Genomic DNA, 25,284 nt, shown 5'->3' on the forward strand with positions numbered 1-25,284 from the left:
GTCTAATGAATTCTGCACCTGATTAATCAACTGAAATGCGAGTAAAGGAGGGAGACTTGCTTTTTTTAAGATCTAACTGATGGGCACTTACAATATTTTGATTCAGTGAATCAAAATTGCGTGACGCTGAAGGGTGCAGAGAACTGGTTTTCCTCGTCGGAGGCGCACTGCAGAAACCTCTTAGGCTGCAGACTTGACGTGCAGTATTCTTCTCTGGCATGGTTCGCCATGGGCAGATAACACTTCTTGACGACTTAATCGAGTCTCGCATTGGACGAGAGCTGAACTTAGAGGCAGAAGGAGAGTAATTGTTGGTAAAGAACCAACGAATTATTTTGCAACCACTTTAGCAGCCAGCTGCAGATTATGAGTACGATGAGCTGCAGGTGCACCAACAAGGTGATCTATAGGAAAAATCGTTTCATTTTCAACAATGTTCAGTAATTATAATCTTCATATCAAAGACTTGTTTGCAGTTAGAGGTACAACACATATTAACTCTGGTACAGGTGCACAGTCAAATCCTTCTGTAGTATGATCTCTCTCTACGCACTAACATTCGCCCAATCACTGAACGACTTCCACGAATGTAAATGCTTTAGCCAAATACGCATTTGTTTGAACCACATTCCAAGGCATTACATTATTACTCTCAATGATTTTTGAAACATGTCTTTTGAATTTACGTGTAATATATTCAGTTCCTTGAGATCATTGTTTAATTGTGTAGTCAGGTGAATTCCTTTATCATTATTGTGGAGGGCAATGATCTACTTTTGTCAAAGATATACTGTCATATTAAGATATTAAATTAATGATTCATTTAAAGCGTCCAACCACAGTTGCAACAAAGGTAACCGGTGACTTACAGTGGCGCCGCAAGGTGCGAATCACCACTGTTGACAAACTACACTTTGTGACGCCTTAACCGACCGATCGAAACCGTTAATCATAAATGAAGGAAACAGTAATTTTTTAGAACATTTTTCTTGGAGGACAGCGGTTTTTTATTACTTTAAAATGAACATAACAGACTCGACCGCAAAAATTATTTTTCGTTTTACTGGTTTTGCTTTGCAAGAAACATTTTTTTTGTTCTACTGGTTTCGCTTTGGTTTAGACAATCTTCAGATCTCATTCGGTCATGTTGGGCGGTGGCGGTGGTCGGGGTAGGTGTTGCGACTCCACGAACGCCGAGGAGAAACAGTGATCCAGATTGTGCTTCATTCATTATATTACGGAAGTGCATTTACGGTATAGAAAAACAGTGTACAGATACTCCTCCAATAATGGAGTCTTAGGATTCTCACATTTCCTGCGTATCTCAGAATGCTTCTGTGCAAAAAGCCAATACTTACTTTGCAGTTGCGAATGTGGACATTCTAGATGTGTATAATGGAATGACGACATTGAAAATTTGTGCCGGACTGGGACTCGAACTCAGATTTCCCGCGTGTAGTGAGCTTTCCACTTAACTACTTCACCTACCCGAGCACGCTTCGTTGCCAGACCCAAACTTCCATACGTCGTTTTCCCTAAGCTTACAACCAGCACTCATATATTCATTATGTATTCCCCTGTACAGATGAGACATACGCTATGTGGTTAAAAGTATCCGGACACCAACAGGAACACACGTTTTCATATTAGGGGCATTGTGCTGCCTCCTTCTGCCAGGAACTCCATATGAGTGATCTCACTCACCATTAGACATAGTGAGAGAGCAGAATGGCCGGCCGAAGTGGCCGTGCGGTTCTAGGCGCTGTAATCTGGAACCGCGAGACCGCTACGGTCGCAGGTTCGAATCCTGCCTCGGGCACGGATGTGTGTGATGTCTTTAGGTTAGTTAGGTTTAACTAGTTCTAAGTTCTAGGGGACTAATGACCTCAGCAGTTGAGTCCCATAGTGCTCAGAGCCATTTGAACCATTTTTTTAAGAGCAGAATGGGGCGCCCCAAGAAACTCACGGACTTAGAACGTGGTCAGGTGATTGGGTGTCACTTGTGTCACACTTCTGTACCCGAGATTTCCACACTCCTAAACATCCCTAGGTCCTCCGTTTCCGGTGTGATGGTGAAGCGGAAACGTGAAGGGACACGTACAGCACGAAACCGTACAGGCTGACCTCGTCTGCTGACTGACAGAGATGGCCGACATTTGAAGAGGGTAATAATGTGTAATAAGCAGACATCTATGCAGACTGTGACACAGGAATTCCAAACTGCATGAGGATCCACTGCAAGTACCATGACAGATAGGCAGGAGGTGAGAAAACTTGGATTTCAGGTCGAGCGGCTGCTCATAAGCCAAACATCACACCGCTAAATGCCAAACGACGCCTAGCTTGGTGCCAGGAGCGTAGAAAATGGACGACTCACCAGTAGAAAAAGTTATGTGTAGTGGCGAATCACGGTACACAATGTGGCGATCGGATGGCAGGGTGTTGGTTTGGCGAATGCCCGGTAAACGTCACCCGCCAGTGTGTGTAATGCCAACAGTAAAATTCGGAGTCGGTGGTGTTATGGTGTGATCTTGTTTATCATATAGGGAACTTGCACCTCTTGTTGTTTTGCGTCGCATTATCACAGCACAGGCCTACATTGATGTTTTAAGCCCCTTTGTGCTTCCCATTCTTGAAGAGAAATTCGGAGATTGCGATTGCATCTGTCAACACGATCGAGCACCTGTTAATAATGCACGGCCTGTGGCAGAGCAGTTACATGACAATAACATCCCTGTAATGGACTGGCCTGCAAAGAGTCCTGACCTGAATTCTATAGAACACCTTTGGGATGTTTTGCAACCCTGGCTTCGTGCCAGGCCTCACCGACCAATATCGATACCTCTCCTCAGTCCAGCACTCCGTGAAGAATGGGATGCCATTCTCCAAGAAACCTTCCAGCACCTGATTGAACATATGCTTGCGAGAGTGGAAGCTGTCATAAAGGCTAAGGGTGGGCCAACACCATAATGAATACCAGCATTACCGAACGAGGGCGCCACGAACTTGTAATTTACTTTCAGCCACGTGTCCGGATACTTTTGATCACATTGTGTATGTCTCCACTGTTTCGGAATATACATAATGAGTTATTTCTTTGACAAAACGGAGCATTCCTTAAACTTAATACAGTCGTACTGCAGTAGTTGAAGGTAGTTACTTGACCGAAACTACACCACTCATGGATTAAGCTTTAGTCCTGTTCCGGCTGAACGATTGCCGCCTACAAAGCAGCACGAGGAGCGATCTATGACAGTGGGATATGTAGTCAGCTTGTCGCCGCCAACCCCTCCAGCTGTTATTCCCTGTAGATGAGTCCTGGTGATGCTACTACTTCTTTAATCAAGCAGTTCTCCATCTGGCCTTTCGAGGGCGAGTGGAAACCGTATTACAGCCCCCAACCTTAGCAAAAACTGGAGGAGTTACCATGAATGGAACCTAGATTCTTCCGCACTGAAGGCAACGACGCTAGCCACGGAGCTACTGAGGCTTTAAAACCGCTTTTTTGTGACTAAATACTTCATTATAACAGTCTCTGGTTGTTCCAGGTTGCCGTTTTTTTCTTTTTTTATTTATTTATTTTTTTTAAATATAATGACGCTAAACAGGACGGCCACAAGCTCAGTATCTTCAGAGTAGTTCAGTATATTCACAGGAGCTCAGACGTCGTCGGTAATGTCGACTTAAACACGTGATCTGAGCTGTTTAGTCAGTTCACACGTACTGTTATGCAGCGCACATTGACCGAGCAGCGGCACTTGCTTTTAACAACGTTGACCACGAGCAGAGGCTGTGTGAGAGCGACGCCACCTCGCTCTGGCGGAGCGACGAATTAGAGTGCCGGCGGGCGGCAGGAAGGAGTGTGAGCGTGATGAAGCGGCCGGAAGCTGCCGGAGCGGCTGAGCGTGCCGCCGTCGGCGCGCCCACGCACTGGGCGGTGACGTCACGCCGGAAATTGTTCCGCCGCGTACGTACGCACTGTGCGGCCAGGAGGACGCCGCCGTGGTGACCCCGAGGGACTGCTGTGCCCGAGCCGGCGAAAGCACTGGCCTACCAGCTTCACTGTCTGAGAGAGACTAACACCTGCTGCGTGCCTTCAGGTTTTCACTTCCGCATCCAAGTAAGGTGTGTCAGTACAGTATTCGATCTCTTAAATGTGAATTTAAAAATTGTACTAACATAAGTCAGTCACATTTTCAAACTTTCAGATATGCTTCCCTTCTGTCAGGTACCGCAGCCGTATAAAATTTCAGAAACGACAACATTTGCCCATCTACTACTACTACTACTACTACTACTACGTGATCAGGCCCAGTGGACCGCACGCATCTACAAGTTTCCTCCTCCACTGTATTCTGTCCATTGCTGCTATCCGCCATCCGTTCACATCTATTGACACTTGGTTTAAATCCTTATGGAGTCCATCCCTCCAACGTTTCTTGGGTCTCCCTGGCGGTTTCTTCCCTGTAGGTGTGAAATCCAGGAACTTCCGAGGCCATCTGTGATCCTCCACCCGGGCCACATGGCCGGCCTACTGCATTCGTTTGGCTTTGACAGTTCCTGCTATGTTGGGCTGTTGGTATATATCCTCAAGCTCTTGGTTGTATCTGATGCTCCATTACCCTGTATCTGCATCCAGAACCGGACCGAAGATCTTCCAAAGCACTTTTCTCTCAAAAACAAGGAGCTTATGGAAGTCCTGTTTCCGGATACTCCATGTCTCATAGCCATATAGAACAATAGGCTGGCTCAGGGTTTTGTACAGTAGAATCTTGAACTGTCTGGAGAGATATTTAGACCGATGCAGTTGTGTAGGCTGTGGTAAGATCGGTTTCCTGCTTGTATCTCTGCTTCACACGACGAGTTCTCAGTGAAAAGTGCCCCTAGGTATATGAATTCTTGCACTCTCTCGTAATTATCCTTTTGTGTCCACCATCGCAGAATTATGATTGTTTTTGTATTTCCATCCTTCTGCTTGGAGGTTTGAGGGACTTCGGCCGTTCATTAATGTATCAGGCACGTTCAAAAAGAAACGAGCCTGAGGCATAATTACATAAACCAGTACCTTTATGATAGAGGTATTGACCCTGGCCGTTGAGACAATTGCCCCACTGTGACACAAGGCGGTGAATGGCTGTCTCATAAAATTGCCGGGACTGCGATGTTAACCAGTTCCGCACGTACCGCTGAACATCGTCATCCGAGGTGAGTCGTTTGCCCCTCAGAGCCTTTTAAAGGGGACAAAAAATGGCGTAATCACAGGGGGAGAGGTCCAGAATGAATGGAGTGTGGGCGAGAACCTCACATTTGGATTTCTGCAGGAGTGATGCGACTGTATTGGCCGTATGAGACCCTGCATTTTCGTGAAGCAGAATGACCCAACGGGTGGGATTGCCTGGTCGTTTTGATTTGATCGCTTGGCGAAGGGTGGTCAAGGTTTGCGAGTAACGCTGGGCGTTCGCTGTTGTCCCGTGCTGCAGGAAGTGAATCAGAAGGGGGCCATTTATGGTCTCCTTAAAAAGGCTCTGAGGCGCAAACGATTCACCTCGGACGACGACGTCCAGCTGTACGTGCGGAACTGGCTAACACCGCAGCCCCGAGAATTTTATGAGCAGCCATTCACCACCTCGTGTCACAGTGGGACAAGTGTCTCAACAGCCAGGGTCGGTACTTCTAACATACAGGTACTGGTTTCTGAAATTACGACTCCTGCTCATTCATTTTTGAACGCCCCCATAAAATAGAACACTGCAGCCGTCCTTACGATGTTAAATTATGTCCATCCTTCTGCTTGGAGGTTTATGGGACTTCGGCCGTTCCCTAATGTAATAAAATGGAACACTGCAGCTGTCATTACGATGTTATTTATTATATGACTACCAGTTTCGGTGATTCAGTACACCATCTTCAGGCCTTAACTGACGCGGAGGTGTTAACTCCATTTGTATAAACAACTGATCAGTGGCAAAAATCTATGAACTGGTTTTCGCAGACTGTTTGTAACAACGACGTATGACGTCGGTTTCAGGGTGATTCCTTTCATATGATTGTCTATTACTGTACACGTCGGCTGCTCGTAAGTTTGGCAGTATGTCACATATGAAAGTGAAATCTATAACGTGTGACGGGGCAACTGATCACATTTATTTCGATGCAGTTTTCTGTTTCATTGTTTTTACGTCAACTATTTCCATGTGGAATAAATTCCGTCAGAACAGTTTCTATCCGCTATGTACTCCAGACTCCATTTTGTGGGTAACGAAAATTATTTCTGCCTCTACAATTAATCGTTGTCGTATTAATCCCACATTAACTACGCTGTAATCGATGTCCCTCTAATCCGTCGCTTCTTCTGGTAAATGTTTTCCTTTTCACATTATATGGCGACGTAATTTGAATGCATCCCACGGTGCACATTCCTTTGCCACACAGTTCTGTGCATGAGAAATATACATTTGGGTGATCACTGAAGGTACTGTAGTTTACTTAGTTAATGTTTACCGTTAGATATCAGTTTAATTTTTCGTCAAAAGTAATCCTAAACCATATTCCGAAATAGCGTTTCGTTTCTCCACTAGGCAGTGCCACAAGTTCCTCCAAAATTCGTAACACAACACACACACAAATGTAATACTTACTAATGTAAATACACCCGGTTATGGAGGTTTAAACCTTCGAAACGCGTCGTGGAAATAAATAAAACGGTGACTGGTAACAGTGAACTTGTTGTTTCATTTAATGTCAGTAACAGTCACGGTAAAGCCTAACCTAAAAATGTTCGCATTTAAAAAAAATACGTTTGGGATTTTGTTCCTCTATAACACGTCATATTATTGGTAGTGTTGTTTGGAGTAGGTATTTTGCTTGTGGAAATCTACTTTTAATAACTTCCTTATACCGATCAGACAGTGTAAACTCGCTTTCCGTAAAGCACTATGTCCCCACTACTATTATGCTTTTCTCGTTATTGATGTTAAATCAGTTATTATATTTCTGATGTCCACCATACTCAACAGTTCTTCTACATTCCGCTCGAATTTTGCCAGAGCCAAATCGCAAATTACCACCGTACTTTTATTCCTCTTCTTTAACTTTTCTTCGCTTCCTTCGTGACACCTTTGACATACAAGCGATACAGTTTTGGCAATAAGCAACTGCCGTACCTTAAATCTTTGTTAACAGAAAACTGGCTTTCACAAACTTCCAGGTTACTTATTTGGGATTGTTTTACACAGTTGCTGTGAATGACGATCTCTGAAATACTCCACCCAGTTCAAAATAGGCGATGTATTCACAGTTAAAACTAGTAGGTTTATTCAGTCCGATAAAAAAAAAATCTGCTCAGTTACTTACCGGGGGGTTTAATACGAGGCTGAGATTCGGTTAAACTCTCTGAGCATATTTGATATGGTAAACAATGTGGACAGTCTTCAACAGATACTGGATCCACTTCATTATAGCAGACATTCCTATAGTAACTTGTACGTAATACCGCTTGCTATAAATTTTTTTCAGTGTGGGACATCTTGTTATTCTATCTAAAGCTGCGACAAAATCTGTAGGAGAAACTAAGTCGTTCGCGGATGGCAAAGGCCTGAGTTAGGTTATCTCTCTGGCCTATCATATGCATCTGTTAGAGGGAGGCAACAGTTCAGATTTTGCTTCTTTACATTAACCTAGACACCTTCCTGGTTCAGTTTTAACAGACAGCCCAGACTGCCAACATAACAGAGAACACAACATAAAAACTGTTTTCCACTCAACGGTTGAAATCAATAACATGCTTGGGACAAATGTTTCAAATGGCTCTGAGCACTATGGGACTTAACTTCAGAGGTCATCAGTCCCCTAGAACTTATAACAGCTTAAACCTAATTAACCTAAGGACATCACACACATCCATGCCCGAGGCAGGATTCGAACCTGCGACCATAGCGGTCACGCGGTTCCAGACTGTAGCGCCTAGAGCCGCTCGGCCACCCCGGCCGGCTGCTTGGGACAGTCAAAGACCAATCGGAGCTAGGGCTTCCCGCCGTCTACAGCATCAGTTATGAGTGTGCTATGCAAGACATTGGCCATACACAGCAATCCATATCGCGACGCTGTTCACAACATTTGAGAAGTATTCGCCTTGGCCAAATCGAGATGCCTGCATTGGCAGATCACAACATCAACGAAGGAGATAGAGTGTCTGGACAAAAGTATGGAAACACTGCGAAAAATGCATGCTTGAACATAAATACAGATGATAGCCAACCCTGCAAGTTGCACTGTTTTATTTGACCACCAGTGTCCTCAGTACGTTGCAAGTGTCAGTCGCGGTCAGAACAGTGTTCTGTTGTGAGTGAATTACGTCGAAAGTACGTGAATTCTAACTTCGACATGTATGGTGGGAGCTTCCGCAACGAAGAAAGCTGAAGTGTTTGACGTTTAAACTGGCACCTTATCGGAGATTTATATCACATCCAGCAAAATTGGAGAAACATCACCTGCTAAGTCACAACGCGGACGAAAATGTATGTTCAGTGGTCGTGAGGGACAGTCGCTAAAGAGGGCCGTGACGGGAAACAGCAGGATGACAACTGCCAAGGTATCTGGAGAACTGAATGTCGCACTCGCAAACCTTGTCAGCACCAAAACAACAGGAAGCGAACTCCATAAGCAGGGAATTGCAAAGTGAGATGGAGTTCCAAAACCACTCATCAGTGATGCAAATGCTCGCTACAGGAAAACGTGGTGCCGAAGCCATAACACCTGGACTCTGCAGGAAAAAAAATGGTTCAAATGGCTCTGAGCACTATGGGACTTAACATCCGTGGTCATCAATACCCTAGAACTTAGAACTACTTAAACCTAACTAACCTAAGGACACCACACACATCCATGCCCGAGGCAGGATTCGAACCTGCGACCGTAGCCTCTGCAGGAAAGGTTTAGTCTTGTTTCACATTGTTTCATACTTGTAGTCGAGTTTACGTCCCACGAGTGAAACATGGCGGCGATTCGGTGATCATCTTGACAGCTATATCGTAGTATTAAGAGCGCCATGGTGTCTGCGAGGACAGTTCGACGCCATTTGCTTCGTGGCGCAAAGGCCTTTGTATCTACTTGGACTCTCTATAAATCATAAACATCTCAAAGTGCAACGGGCAGACGCATGCCATCGCTGGTATGTTAAGTGTAAAAATGTAGTGTTCCTCTCATTTTGTCCGTGTTAGACTACGCTATCGAAATATTTTATCGTACAGGTGATAAATTGAAATAGTTATCGGCGTCAATCACCTACATTCTTCCACGACGCGTTTTCAGCGTCATCTTCAGCTGCATCCATGGATTGCATGAGAATTTCTACTGGCTGTAGCCAGCGGCGTGCCCTACATTTCAGTTCGCTACAGATTAGTTATTACCTCTCACATACTACCATTGCCTCTCACTTTCTGTCATGAGTTATTACCTCTCACTGTCTATCATTAGTTATTACCTCTGACTTCCTATCATTGCCTCTCACTTTCTATCATGAGTTATTACCTATCACTTTCTATCATAATGTAGCACTTCCGTGATAACAGAACTACTGACAGGATGATCCAGCAAATGGTCACTGTAGGTCGTTACAAACACGCACTTGTGCCACTGAATAAAAAAGTGAAATTAAAAGGTAAAAAGTGTCCAGAGATCGTTCAGGTATGGAAAAACAATGAGTCAGAGAGCATTACTAATGTACATTGCCAATAAAAATCATATCAGCAATGTCAGCCAGTAATGCGCTTTGACAGGTTTTTAATTTCTTTTTATTTTTGTGAGATTCAGTTATATAAATGTGCAAAGGTATAGCTACAGTAAACAGCTACATATATGTTCTATAAGACTATTTAGGTTGCTTTTTGCTAGAAGATACTATTAGTAGCGTTGTGATAGTCTGTAATGTGTGTCTTAATGGCAATATCGTTATGTCAGACATCTGGCTACATCCAAGCAAAGAAATACTCATATAATACATTGATCCTGAAGACGAGGGTGTATGCTATCGAAATGCATGCCAGAAGAAAATAAAAGTGATTTATACCGACCGTTGTGGTAATTTCCGTTTTTTAAAATCTGATGCTTTCTGAAGACCAACCGGTCTTAGCCATGGTGGCATACGTATTACATGCATCCGCGATGGCCGTTGTCCGGCAGTGTGGATTAACGTCACTTCGTACATCATGTGAAATAGACTTGAAATCAATGGGTGTCTGAACAGTTACCGCTATGCTACAGAAGCTTTAAAGGTTGAGATACTATCGTTTCTTCAGTTAACTACATATATCTTAGAAAAACAATGTAGGCAAACCTTTCCCGAAGGAAGAGTACGTAATTCTCCTTTGGTCAACTCGTTGACAAGCTGACAGCCAGTCACATCAGAGACATTGTCAATGGTTGACATGTTCGTCAAGGTCCACCAGATATCACGGTTGATGTCTTGTGGACTATCATACAAACAGCGTGGAAGCAGGTTCTCCAGTTATACATCTGACTCTCATCACGTTTCCATGTCCTTATTGGTTCGCGTGGGGGCTTGGTACCACATAGAATCCTAATAGTCACATTAAATGTACACGTAATTTGTGCTGTCATGGCTTTAACCTGTAATAATACTTATTTTCAGATAACTTCCTTTTGCTCTCGACGGTATAGTTTGATTCATTAAAATTACACCCTACAATGTTACATTTAGTTAGTTAGCTTAATGTTTAATGGATCATTGTCACAATTAGTGGTAACTAGATGGAACGTGTCACATATCACTGAAGCAACAAAGAAACTGATATATTCATGCATATTCAAATACGGAGATATGTAACCAGGCAGAATATGGCGCTGCAGCCGCCAACGCCTATATAAGACAACAAGTATCTGGCGCATTTGTTAGATCGGTTGCTACTGCTTCAATGGCAGGTTATCGAGAATTAAGTGACTCTGAAAGTGGTGTTATAGTCGGCGCACGAGCGATGGAACACGACCTCCGAGGTAGAGATGAAGTGGTGACTTTCCCGTACGATCATTTCACGAGTGTACCGTGAATATCAGGAGTCCGGTAAGACATTGAATCTCCGAAATCGCTGTGGCCGGAAAAAACACTCTGGAAGAAAGGGACTGAAGAGAATTGCTGCAGATTTCAGAGCTGAGCCATCAACAAGTGTCAGCATGTGAACTATTCAACGATACAACATCGATATTGGTTTTCTGAGCAGAAGGCCCACTCGTGTACCCTTCATGACCGCACGACGCAAAGCCTGTGCCCGTCAACTCCTACATCGGACTGTTGATAACTGGAAACATGTTGTCTGGTCGGACGAGTCTCGTTTCAAATTGTATCGGGGCGATGGACGTGTACAGGAATGAAGACAACTTTATGAATGCATGGACCCCGCATGCCAGCAGGGGACTGTTCAAGCTGGTAGAAGCCCTGTAACGGTGTGCGGCATGTGCAATTGGAGCGATATGGGACCGTTGCGGTATGTGGGCGAGCGTTATCCTGTCGAAAAACATTTCCTGGAATGCTGTTCATGAATGGCAGAGCAACAGGTCTCCCACTTCTCTGACGTTCAAATTTTCAATCAGCGTGCCTGGGATAACCATGAGAGTACTCCTGCTGTCATACGAAATCGCACTCCAGACTTTAACTCCAGGCATAGGTTCAGTGTGTCTACCACGCTGCAATGTTGGTTACAGGCCCTCAAGTGGTCTCCTTCTAACCAACACACGGCTATCACTGACACCGGAGCAGAACCAGCTTTCATCAGAAAATACAACAGACCTCTAGCCTGCCCTCCGATGTGCTCCCGCTTGACACCATTGAAGTAGCAACCAGCAGTGGCCAGGAGTCAGTATAATGTATACTACAGTTCGTCTGGCTTGGAGCTGTCCTTGAAGAAAGCGATTTATAACAGTTCGTCTTGTCTCTTTGGTGCCAGCTATTGCTCAAATTATTGCTGCAGATGCAGTGCGATGCGCCAGAACCATGCGCCGTACACGGTGGTCTTCCCTCTGGTTGTGTCACGTAGCCGTACGAACCCCTCTCTTCTTTCAACTTCTTGAGACCGTACATTCTCGTGACCACCACTACCGGGAATAACGTACAGTAGCTACATTCCTGCTAAGTCTTTCTCTAATTTCTCGTAGCTGTTTTAACGACCTCGTTCAAACTCAGTGAAATGTCGATAATGTCGTCTTTGTCGCCTTAAAGGCATTCTTGCCTAACAGCAACTCACCACGTCCGATCTCAAAAGTAACTAATAGTCACGACCTTTACAGCGTGTATTTAAAACAAAACTGATTTGCTGCAACTAGCTTTCAAATGTTGTCAGACGACACTGCCATTTGGATGCTCTTTTAACAACCGTTCTTATCATTTGACCACACTATTATTTTTCCGATAATCTTACGCATTTCAACTAATAATAATAATAATAATAATCGCGTGTGACTAGGGCCTCCCGTCGGGTACATCGTTCATCGTTCGATATGACGCCACTTCGGCGACTTGCGCGTCGATGGGGATGAAATGATGACGATCGGGACAACGCAACTCCCAGTCCCTGAGCGGAGAAAATCTCCGACCCAACCGGGATTCGAACCCGGGCCCTTAGGATTGACCGTCTGTCGAGCTGACCACTCAGCTACCGGGGGCGGACCGCGTTTCAACTTTCCGTCATTTTCAAAGGGTACAAAATACAACACAAAACTGTTATCATAAGGTATGAAAATATGATACATTTAACCACTGATAAGAGACATAACGACTAAAACGTGGATTCCTAGTTTACTAGTGTTATGTCTGTCTTGGTCTTTAGATACATTGTGTCACGCCAACATTTCCGAACACGAGACAAGTGCAACTGCCACCAAGGGAAAATTTTGGAAGCCAGGTGGACTAAATCGCTTAGCGGCACTGCGTACGAGTTACACGCTGCAATTTGTTTCTCTTTACAACCACAATTTTCATTGCGTAAATCAATTTCATCAGTAAACATGGAAATCACTTTACAGTGTTTTGCAAAAGATAGTACTCTACAAAAATAGTACACTGGAAGAAAGGGCTGATTGGCCTTTGGGCCAACAGTCTATTAACTAACAAATCTTCCCCTTTTCCACAACTTACAGCACATAAATTACTATCATGAGTGAAAGTACACTGATAAAGGTTAAAATTATAGACATCACTGGAGGGTTGGAAGGGAATTGGCCGGCCGGAGTGGCCGAGCGGTCCTAGGCGCTACAGTCTGGAACCGCGCGACCGTTACGGTCGCAGGTTCGCATCCTGCTTCGGGCATGGATGTGTGTGACGTCCTTAGGTTAGTTAGGTTTAAGTAGTTCTAAGTTCTAGGGGACTGATGACCTCAGATCTTAAGTCCCCTAGTGCTCAGAGCCATTTGAACCATTTCAAGGGAATTGGTTAACGTTGGAACACTGTTGATAACTTACATAAGATCTTACGTGGTTGTATTACCATAAAATTGTTTTCTGTGAGTAACAAGCATTGGAGAACACCATGATGCAAATTAAGGAAGAGCGGAGAGGTGATGACCGGATACTTGGTATTAATCTTGACATATCAAAAATCCTGTAAAACTGTTTAAAACTCTGCACAACGCCCCGATATGGCCGCTATTAAATGCGCTTGAGGAATTGCAGGTTTCTCAGAGTAAAATAAAATTTTCGTAGAAATAGTTGACGAGCAAGCAAATTTCACCAAGAATTGGTTTTTCAGTCTATTTACGGAACACTTATAGTTCTGCCGTTATCCTGGTGCCTCAGGAGAGGGCGACGCACTACGGCTGATCACTAGACAGTATTCTTTTTGTGATTAGTGGCTTGCTGTTCTGCATTTTACCCCCAAGTCTGTACAATTTCGTGTGGCTTTCTCCTGCGTCCCGTGTTGTGCACAACATGATGAAAGTTTAATTATTTACTACATATTTAGTGTCATACGCGATGATTGGTCAAAGGCCGATAGAGTATTCTAAGCAGATTTTCAGGGCTTTATGCTGTATGACACAAGTTAAAAACTGTTGACAACAGCGCTTGTATAGCTATTTCATAAAGGTTTCTCGTTATTTTATTCAAGTTGTCACTTTATAAACATTTGTAGCTTCAGTATTGTATATAGCTCTAAAGGAATTGTCAATATGTCAAGATTAATGTAGTGTACCACAGTACCCCTCGCCCCCTTCTTTAATTGCGTCGTGGTCATTTGCAATGTTTCTGTTCATAGAAAACAGCCTTATGGTTATACCACCACAAAAGATCTTAGGCGCGTTACTTTACGTACGCCAGCTTTAACCAGTTCCCTTCTAATCCTCTACTTATCTCCATGATTTTAACTTTTATTTGCGTACTTCCACTGATGATAGTATTTTGTGTGCTGTAAGCTGTAAAAAAAGTAACATTTGTTAGTTAACAGTTGGCCTGAACGCCAATCAGCGCGTTCTTCCATGGCATTGATTTAAAAAATCTATTGCACACTGTTTTGTAGTGTTACACCTTCTTGTAAAGCATTCTAAGGGATTTACATGTTTACCGACGATTTGGTATTTCTGGATTTCCGGAAAACTTTCGCCACTGTACCATACAAACTGCTTGCTTGTGGAATATCTTCTCAGTTATGTGACTCGCTTTGTGATTTCCTGTCAGAGAGGCCACAGTTCGTAGTAATTCACGGAAAGCAGCGAGAAAACTGAAGTGACTTCTGCCCTTCCCCAAGGTAGTGTCATGGGCCCTTTGCTGTTGCTTATATATACAAACGATTTCTGAAACAATCTGAGTGGCCGTCATAGGTTTTATGCAGATGACACTATCGTTTATCGTCTAGTAAAGTCATCAGAAGATCAAAACAAATTGCAAAACGATTTAGAAAAGATGTCTGTATGGTGCGAAAATTGGAAATTTTATTTATTTATTTATTTATTTATTTATTGTTCCGTAGGACCAAATTAAGGAGAAGTCTCCATGGTCATGGACCGAGTCAATACATGAAATTATAACACGATATTAGAAACAGATAAAATGAAATATAAAAAAACATATTCAGGTGACAAGTCGTAAGTTTAAATGAAGAAAATCAACAATGTAACACCGGAATTTGCTTAATTTTTTAGCTCTTCCAGGAGCTCCTCGACAGAATAGAAGAAGTGAGCCATGAGGAAACTCTTCAGTTTAGACATAAAAGAGTTTGGGCTACTGCTAAGATTTTTCAGTTCTTGTGGTAGCTTATTGAAAATGGATGCAGCTGAATACTGCACTCCTTTCTGCACAAGAGTCAAGGAAGTGCATTCTACATGCAGATTTGATTTCTGCCTAGTATTAACTGAGTGAAAGCTGCTAACTCTTGGGAATAGGCTAATATTGCTAACAACAAACGACATTAAAGAAAATATATACTGTGAGGGCAATGTCAGAATTCCAAGATTTTTGAATAGGGGTCGATAAGACGTTCTCGAACTTACACCACATATAGCTCGAACAGCCCGTTTTTGAGCCAAAAATACCCTTTTTGAATCAGAAGAATTACCCCAAAAAATAATACCATACGACATAACCGTATGAAAATATGTGAAGTAGACTACTTTTCGTGTTGAAGTGTCACCTATTTCAGCTACTGTTCTAATGGTAAATAAAGCAGCATTTAGCTTCTGAACAAGATCCTGGACATGGGGTTTTCACAACAGCTTACTATCTATCCGAACGTCTAGGAACTTGAACTGTTCCGTCTCGCTTATAATATGCCTATTCTGTCTGATCAAAATATCGGTTCTTGTTGAATAGTGAGTTAGAAACTGTAAAAACTGAGTCTTACTGTGATTTAGCATCAAATTATTTTCCACAAGCCACGAACTTATTTCATGAACTACATCATTTGTTACTGTTTCAATATTACACACAAGATCCTTCACTATCAACCTGGTGTCATCAGCAAACAGAAATATTTTTGAATCACCTGTAATACTAGAAGGCATATCATTTATATAAATAAGAAACAGCAGTGGCCCCAGCACCGACCCTTGGGGAACGCCCCACTTAACAGTACCCCATTGGGACTGAACATCACTACCACTCTCAATATTGCGGAGAATTACGCTCTGCTTTCTGTTCTTAAAGTAAGAGGCGAACCAATTGTAAGCTACTCCCCTTACTCCATAATGGTCCAACTTCTGCAGTAATATTTTGTGGTCAACAGAGACAAAGGCCTTCGTTAAATCACAGAAAACACCTAGCGTTCGCAACCTTTTATTTAATCCGTCCAAAACCTCACAGAGAAAAGAGAATATAGCATTTTCAGTTGTTAAGCCATTTCTAAAACCAAACTGAACATTTGACAGCAAATTATGTGAATTTAAATGCTCCAGTAACCTTGTATATACAACCTTCTCGATAACTTTAGCAAACACCGATGGCATAGAAATAGGTCTAAAATTGTCAACATTATCAATGTCTCCCTTTTTATAACGTGTACCGAGTACTTTAATCGGTCAGGAAACCGACCACTCCTAAAGGAAAAGTTACAGATATGGCTGAGAACTGGGCTAACATACATAGAACAATACTTCAGTATTCTGCTAGATACCCCGTCATATCCATGAGAGTTCTTGGTCTTTAGTGATTTAATTATTAACTCAATCTCCCTCTTGTCAGTATCATGGAGGAGCATTTCAGGTAACAGTCTCGGAACACTTTTTCCTAAGAGCGCTATATGATTCCCTGTTGGGACTAGGTTTCTATTTAGTTCACCTGCTATATTCAGAAAGTGATTATTAAATACTGTACATATACGAGACTTATCAGTAACACGGACATTCCCACTACGCACTGATTCTATATCCTCGACCTGTCTCTGCAGACCAGCAACTTCCTTTACGACTGACCATATGGTTTTAATTTTATCCTGAGACTTAGCTATTCTATCAGCATACCACATACTTTTTGCCTTCCTAATAACATTTTAAAGCACCTTACAATACTGTTTGTAATGGGCTGCTGCATTTAGATTTTGACTGTTTCTAACGTTTTGATATAATTGCCACTTTGTTCTACAAGATATTCTTATCCCTCTAGTCAGCCACCCAGGCTGCCTGTTTGCGCTAGTACCCTGTTTTAAACGTTCTAATGGAAAGCAACTTTCAAAGAGCATGAGAAAAGTCTTGAGAAAAGCATTATATTTATCGTCTACTGCATCAGCGCTATAAACATCTTTCCACTCTTGTTCCTTTATAAGGTTTACAAAGGTCTCTACAGCAACTGGATCAGCTTTCCTGAACAGCTGATGACTATATTTAACACGTGTTGCAGCACAAAAATCTTTTAAAGTTAAAATTTGTGCATCATGATCTGAAAGGCCATTCACCTTTTTGCTAACAGAATGCCCTTCTGGTAATGAGGAATGAACAAAAATGTTGTCTATGGTTGTTCTACTGTTCCCTTGCACTCTCGTTGGAAAGAACACGGTTTGCATAAGATTATATGAATTAAAGAGGTCTACCAGCATCCTCTTCCTTGCAGAGTCACTTATACAATTAATATTGACGTCACCACACATAACTAACATTTTGTATTTCCTATAAAGTGAACCAAGAACCTCCTCTAGCTTTAACAAAAATGTTGTGAAATCGGAGTCTGGGGATCTACAAATAACAACAGTTAGAAGTTTAGCTCCGTTAAATATAACCACACCTGCACAACATTCAAACACCTTTTCAGTGCAGTACTTTGAAACATCAATTGACTCAAATGGGATGCCGTTTTTGACATACATGGCTACTCCCCCACAACGCAAAGAGCTCCTCGAAAAGCTGCCAGCCAACCTGTGTCCTGGTAAAGGAAGCCTCTGAATTATCTCCTTAGTTAAGAAGTGTTCAGATATACCAATAATTTCAGAGTCAACATCTATAAGCAGTTCACTAACTTTATCTCTAATACCTTGTATATATTGATGAAATATACTAATTCCCTCATTACTCGGATACCTAAGCTTTGTAAAAAGTGATTCCCTTGTTAGAGAGACTTCCCTTAAGCAGGAATACTTATCAGCTGACATCAATCTAAAAAAGGTGCAGCTCTAACACCCACAACTACCGGAATTTTCCCATGAGTGATCCCACCAACCCCACCTATGCTGTCACCTATAAGCTTTGCCAACCTCCCCTTCCCATACCTGTTGAGGTGCAGGCCATGTCTAGTGAAACCCGTCCTGCTGATAGACTCCACCGACACCACTGAAATGTGACCCATGCTTTCTGTCATCAGCGCACCCCCAAGTCTCATGTTATTACGCTTGACGGCTGTATTAAGATGAGGCAGATCGTGACGCTCAAACAGTTCCACGAAATGCACATTCGTGTTGCCAGTCTGAGTGGCTATCTTTTCCAGGTCACCATCTATGTTATACTCCCCATCCCTGCCAATACTATTACCAGCCCCACCCACAATCACTACCTGATCCTCTTTAGTAAAATCCCTACATAACCCCCCTATGTTAACAGTCACCTGAGACAACCCTGCATTAGGCTTCACAATGCTGGTGACCTGGTACTCACTACCCAGCACTTCCAGCAACTGCTGGCCTACACCTCTGCCATGAGAACTACCTAACAGCAGAACCTTCTTCTTCCTCTTCGACTTTGCAACTGTTCTAGGCACAGTAACTACTGAGGTCTGTTGCATACTTCCTACATCTACAGCTACTAGAGATTCCTCTCCACTAGACTCTGACAGTGGGTCATATCTATTGTAAACACCAATAGTAAAACAATCTGAAAATCTTCTTCTCCTAGCAGATCTCTTGCCAACAGCCACCTCCCATTACCCAACCCCCTTCTCCCTCCTCATCCTATCTAGCTCCTCCCGTGCGTTTTTCAACTGCACCTGAAGGGCACAGATCTTACGCTCCTGCTCCTCTATCAACTTACTCTTGCTACATAACCTGCAGTTCCAGGAGAGGATCTCACCTGAATTCCCACTGGCTTCCCCACTGCATTCCCCCCAGTGAAAATGCTTCGAACAAGTCTCACACCGCAATCCACTACCGACGAACCTACGGCAAAGCCCACACTTCTCACTCATGGTAAAATTTTACTTTTTCTATGTTCCGCTACTACAATAAGAAGATGTAAAAAACCTGACTACAATAATCACAAACTTACTCTACAAGGGAAGTAACGACTATTATTAAAAGTATTAATAAACAACAAATGTGAATATAACAAAAGACTAATACAGAAAGAGAATCAAACGTCTAATGACACAGTAACGAAGCTGAAAACAGTTCCCAAAAGGTTCTTCTGAAATTATTTCACCAGAGAACACCAAGAACACCGATTGACGACTACTAAAGTTCCTAAATAAACCACTATACACAAACAATTAATTAGTACTTAGCTTTCGATGCGCCGCTACAGCTGCAACTGGTCAGCGCGGAATGTAAACACAGGCAAGAGGTTAAGTTGCTCTATACGAAACACTCACAAATATCAGGTCACAACACAAGAAAGGCAGAGGTGAATAAAGAAACCACTAATACGTCACTTATATAGTAAATATTATCACAAAAACCGTTAAAATATGTATCTGAAACCTAAAAATATATGAAAACTTTGAGAGCGATCTCTCACACCGTCACTCGCTTATGACGTCACACCAAAGGTCAGGTGATGTATTGACCCTAAATAACGAAAAGTGAGGTCATTCACATGAGTGCTCAAAGGAATCCGTTGAACTTTGGTTACACGATAAATTAGTCGAATCTAAAGGCCGTAAATTCAACCAGATACCTATGAATTACAATTACGAACAGCTTAAATTGGTAGGAACATATAGAAAATGTTGTGGGGAAGGCTAACCAAAGACTGCGTTTTATTGGCAGGACACTAAGAAAATGTAACAGATCAACCAAGGAGACTGCCTACACAAAGCTTGTCCTTCCTGTTTTAGAATACTGCTGCGCCGTGTGGCTTGCTTCCCAGGTAGGACTGACGGAGTACATCGAAAAAGTTTATGAAGGGCAGCACGTTTAATATTGTCGCGAAATAGGGGACAGAGTGTCACCGAAATGATACAAGGTTTGGGGTGGACATCATTAATACAAAGGCATTTTTCGTTGCGACGGAATCTTCTCACGAAATTCCAATCACCTACTTTCTCCTGCGTATGCGAAAATATTTTGTTGACGCCGACCTGCACAGGGAGAAACGATCACCATGATAAAATAAGGAAACTCAGAGGTCTTACGGAAAGATATACGTGCTCAGTTTTTCCGAGCGCTATACGAGATTGGAATAATAGAGAACTGTAAAGGTGGTTCGATGAACCCTCTGCCGAACACTTGTGCGTGATTTGCAGAGTATCCATCTAGATGTAGATGAAACTGTTTTACACGATGAAAATTGTAGCTGTAACCAGAAACAAATTGCAGCGTGTACCACTTACCCAGAAACAAATTGCAGCGTGTACCACGTACCTAGCGCCGCCTAGCGGTTTACAACTCTTGATTTCTAAGCTTTTCCCTTGGTAGCAGTTTGCATTTGTCTCGTGATCAGGAATCTTGACGTGATATAATGTATCTAGCGACCAATTTTATATGACTGACATAACACTGATAAGCTAGGAAGCCATGTTCTAGTCGTTATGATATACCTCGTATCAAGGGTGAAATGTATCATATTTTCATACCTTCTGATAGCAGGTTTTCCGTTGTATTTTGTAGCCTTTCAAAATGACGGAAAATCGAAACGCATAAGGTTGTTGGGAAAGCAAATGTATGGTAAAGACACAAGAAAAATTATTAAAACTGGTTTACCGTTCTCTTTTGGGCGTTACCAGCGCCACTCTTACTAGACTGGCGCGATGCTTGAATGGACACCATCTTTCAGACGTAGAAACATGTCTACCAACTTCCGTTTATGTTGCACAACTCCCTCTTCCGTCAGTGTTACTCTAGTTTTTGAAAATCGCTGAGCATTTTTCATCTGTGTTCATGAAAACGACACTGATAACATCGTTTTAAAAAATGTGTGGTGATAGGGAAACATCAGTTTCTTCTTCGCGTCAGATTCCATAAATTCAAGGAAAAACTCACCTTGAAAGACATGTTGAGCATCAGCATGATGTATACTAAGGCCAGACAATCAGATGCAGCTCACTAACGTGTTCCCTGTAAAACAGAAACACGTGTTGTCATTCTTGTCGGTTATTCACGAGTCCTGTAAAAAGGAAAAATTATACACAGAAAAAGCCAGAAACAGGAAATGAGACCCTGAAACTTCATTGAAAACATCGTAATGAGTTTTCTGTAGCGGCCATGAGTGCTTGGTGTAAGTAATTTAAGTAACTTTTATTTATTACATTTCCTCTTGGGCACAAACGTTTTTACTGTAACTGTTTACTTTTTGCGGTTGATAACGACAATATACTTTACTGTAACAATTCTTGATTTGATCGTTCAGTGTTCTCACATTAGTGTCACATTTGGCATTGTGTAGTATGGTACGAAGTTCTCCTTATAATATCACTATCCATTTCATTGCTGTGTGTATAACATCAGTAGAACTAAATTTTCGCTTTTGAGTCCCGCTATGACGTACACATCATCTATTGAAGTGAGAAACGGTTAATACATTCCAACGGCAAATGTTTCAGGTATTAATGACGTACGCTAACGCTGAAGGAACCGTCGATACATCGAAGTATGCGACTTGTTAATGCAGGATTTGCACAGAGTTCTGCTAGAGCACATGCAAAACAATGGATAGTGACTATATAGGTGAAACAGCTGAAGATAGTTGCTTCTCCGAGAAACTGAAACGCCCTGTTTGACATGCCGGGACTCTTCTGTTTGGCGCCAATAGCAAAAGCCCCTTCTTACCGAGCCGTGTCTTCGGAAATCGAAGACGAGGCCCGGTCTATTGCTCTTACCTGCGGCTACGTAAACAGCCGAACGTCTCTCTCCAAAAGGGATGGAAGATGCTGCCTGTCTAGAAAAGCGCTTCGCGGAATCTTTAAAATGCCACGGCGGCGACTGAAACGAAACACAAGCGAAGATATTGAGAAGAAAATTATCTTTTACTGTGGTAAAATTAAGGGGACTTTTATTAATAGGAAACCTTTTAAGAAAAGAATTATGAAAAGCACATGACAAGAAATCGAACGTGAGAGGCACAAGCAATGCACGAAGCACTTCTGGAATAACTGAATGCAGTGGTGTTGGGTAGTTAAATACTCAGCGAACGACGTTAATTTGTGAAGCTGAGTTATAAAGATATACACACATTTATTTCTCGTTGCTCATTGAAATTGGTCCCAACTGACCAAGCCACTGTTTGTGAATGCAGCTATCCCTGAGGCATCAAAAGGATCGATCTCTGTGGTGAACCCTGTGGTACTCCTAAAGATATGGATGTTTAGAAGAATTAAGAGATAAGGGGAGTGATTCTGTCTGAAGCACACAGACTGGTCATGTTCTATCGGCCCTCAGTCCTTCTAGTGACAGAAGGAAAGGGCAATGTTCCGTTTCAATTATACTACGGAGAAACTCATACGGAAGCATCCTATACGTAATATAGGGTAATCTACTTTCTCTCCTCGAAAAATGTTCAAAAACGTGCCGCAGTGTACCATTCACGTATACATGACTATTAAAAACCCTAACACAAAACTGAGTTGGACTCTCCTGCACCAGCACACAGTGTAGGTATCCTTTCATATACTCGATTTGTCAAAGAACAAATGGAAACACAAGGAAAACATACTGGAAGATATACTGCTCACTTAGTCCTCCGTCTTCAGTTGAAGATTTTGAGTAGTATGGAGCTAGGTGAAGTGTAAGCTACGATAAAAACACGCAGCTCGCGAGCTTCTTTTTATCACGTACGACTGACAGACGAAATAACGTAACTGAAATAACGGAAGTTGTTTTAGTCAAGAGTTCGTTTAGAAACGGCGAAAGTGTCATGGGGAAAGTCATTCAGCTACAATGGCAAACGCTACAAGACTGGCATTGTGCATCACGGTGTGGTTTACTACTGGAAAGTTTGGAAAGCATACTTACTAGAAACTCAACTAATGTAGGATGGTCAGAAACAGTCTGAGAACCTTGTAAGGGTGTTTCAGGGGAGGTAATGCTGAGAAATAAATCTTAAGAAGAATATTACTCTGAAGCGTCAAAGAAACTGGTATAGGTATGCGTATTCAAACACACAGTTGTGTAAACAGGTAGAATACGGCTGTATAAGATAAGTGACTGACGCAGTTGTTAAGTCGGTTACTACTGCTGCAATGGCATGTTATTAGGAGTGAGTTCGAACGTGCTGTATAGACGGCGCACGAGCGATGGGACCCAGCATCTCCGAGGTTGCGATGAAGTAAAGATTTTCCCGTGCGACCATTTCAGGAGTGCACCGTGAATATCCGGAATCCGGTAAAAAATCAAATCTCCGATATCACTGCGGCCGGAGAAAGGTCCTGAAGGAACGGGCCAACGAGGACTGAAGACAATCGGTCAACATGACAGAATGTAACCATTCCACAAACTGCTGCATATTTCAGTGCTGGGCCATCAACAAGTGTCAGCGTGCGAACCATTCAATGAGACATCATCGATATGGGCTTTCGTAGCCGAAAGTCCACTCGTGTATCCTTGATGACTCTTGTATCGTTGATGCTTTACACCTCGCCTGGGCCCGTCAACAATGACATTGCACTATTGCCGGGCGGACGATTCTCGTTTCAAATTGTATCGAGCATATGAACGTGTACGGGTATGGATACAATCTTACGAATCCATGGACCCTGGATGTCAGTAACCGAATGTTCAATCTGGCAGAGGCTCTGTAATGGAGTAGGGCGTGTGCAGTTGGAGTGATATACGAACGCTGATACTTCTAGATACGACTCTGATAGGTCACACATACGTCAGCATCCTATCCATTGTGCATTCCAACGGACTTGGGCAATTACAGCAGGACAATGCGACACACAACACGTCCAAATTACTACAGAGAGACTCTTCTGAGTTTAAACGCTTCTGCTGACCACCAAACACCCCAGATATGAACATTATTGAACGTATCTGAGATGCCTTGCAACGTGCTGTTCAGGAGGGATCTCCACCCCCTCGCACGGACTTATGGGCAGCCCTGCAGGATTCATGGTGTCATTTCCTTCCAGTACTATTTCAGACGTTAGTCGAGTCCATTTCACTTCGTGTTGCGGCACTTCTGCGTGCTCGCGGGGGCCCTACATCATATTTGGCAGCTATACTAGTTCCTATGGCTCCTCTGTGTAGATACATTGCACCGTTGTCGACCTGTTAAGCACTGATGTTAGTCAATCACGTCGTTTCGTGCACAAATTCAAGCATTTGCACGCGCTAAAATGTGGTAACGCAGAGACATCTGTGCTCCGTGAGCTACCACTTGTTCAAATGCTCATTAACAGTTAAAAAATGTTTTTTTCGGAAGTAATGCATTTAAGGTAGGTGAACCAAAACTACACTTGTTCGGTTTTCACTTTTTGTGACACTGTCTCTGGTAGCTGCTTTAATCTCCGTGCCCGACGACCTGAGCGGCTAACTTCAATGCTAAATATCTCGGAAAAGGCACATCAGATCAATTTTTTTTCTTAAAAATTATTTCTCAGCACAACCTTCCCTGAAACACCTTTACAACCTTCTAGTGCTGTTTCTGACTAGCCTGTATATTATTTCCTCTAACTTACGTTACGCCAGAAGACCATAGGGGTAAAATTTTAGAGATTAGAGGTCGTACAGAGCTTTACAAACTGTCGTTCTTCCCACGCACCATCCGCTTAGTGTAAATTACGAGTGGGCACGAAGCACACTGCCACAAGCCGTAAAGTGGCTTGAAGAGCGTACATGCAGATACAGAACATTTCATCATCGTGTCGCTTGCCAGGGTTTATAGTCGAAATGGAGAGATAATTTGCAGTAAGTCGCGTTTAGAGCAGGTCAGAGACTCCGTTTGTTAGTGTGGCGTCGATTTGAAGAGTGGGTACTTGTGGAATGTAGCTCAGAGACATCCAGGATCAACACCGACAGTGTGGTGCGAAAAGCCACAGATGTCGTTCATAGAGAAAACACAGAATTTACAGAACCGGACATCGGACTCACTTCGGATACGGTAGCGGTTCCGGTCCATAATTTAGATTTCTCTTTGATTCCCTAAATCGCTCAAGTTAAATGCCGGGACGGTTGCTTTAAAATGAAACAGCCTATTTCCTTCCGCATCTGTCCACCAA

At 42.8% G+C, this 25,284-nt stretch overlaps 1 protein-coding gene across 1 annotated transcript in view; it reads right to left on the minus strand.

Moving 5' to 3' along the window:
- Positions 1–25,284, minus strand: part of LOC124794832 (leucine-rich repeat-containing protein 15-like) — a 76,632-nt gene that overhangs the window by 27,040 nt on the left and 24,308 nt on the right. Inside the window, exon 2 of the mRNA XM_047258500.1 lies at positions 21,110–21,184. Within this exon, the coding sequence (XP_047114456.1) occupies positions 21,110–21,136 (27 nt within the window). The 5' untranslated portion in view covers positions 21,137–21,184. The remainder of the gene's footprint in view (positions 1–21,109; positions 21,185–25,284) is intronic.

This window comes from Schistocerca piceifrons, chromosome 1 (assembly GCF_021461385.2).
Source record: "Schistocerca piceifrons isolate TAMUIC-IGC-003096 chromosome 1, iqSchPice1.1, whole genome shotgun sequence".
Taxonomy (NCBI): domain Eukaryota; kingdom Metazoa; phylum Arthropoda; class Insecta; order Orthoptera; family Acrididae; genus Schistocerca; species Schistocerca piceifrons.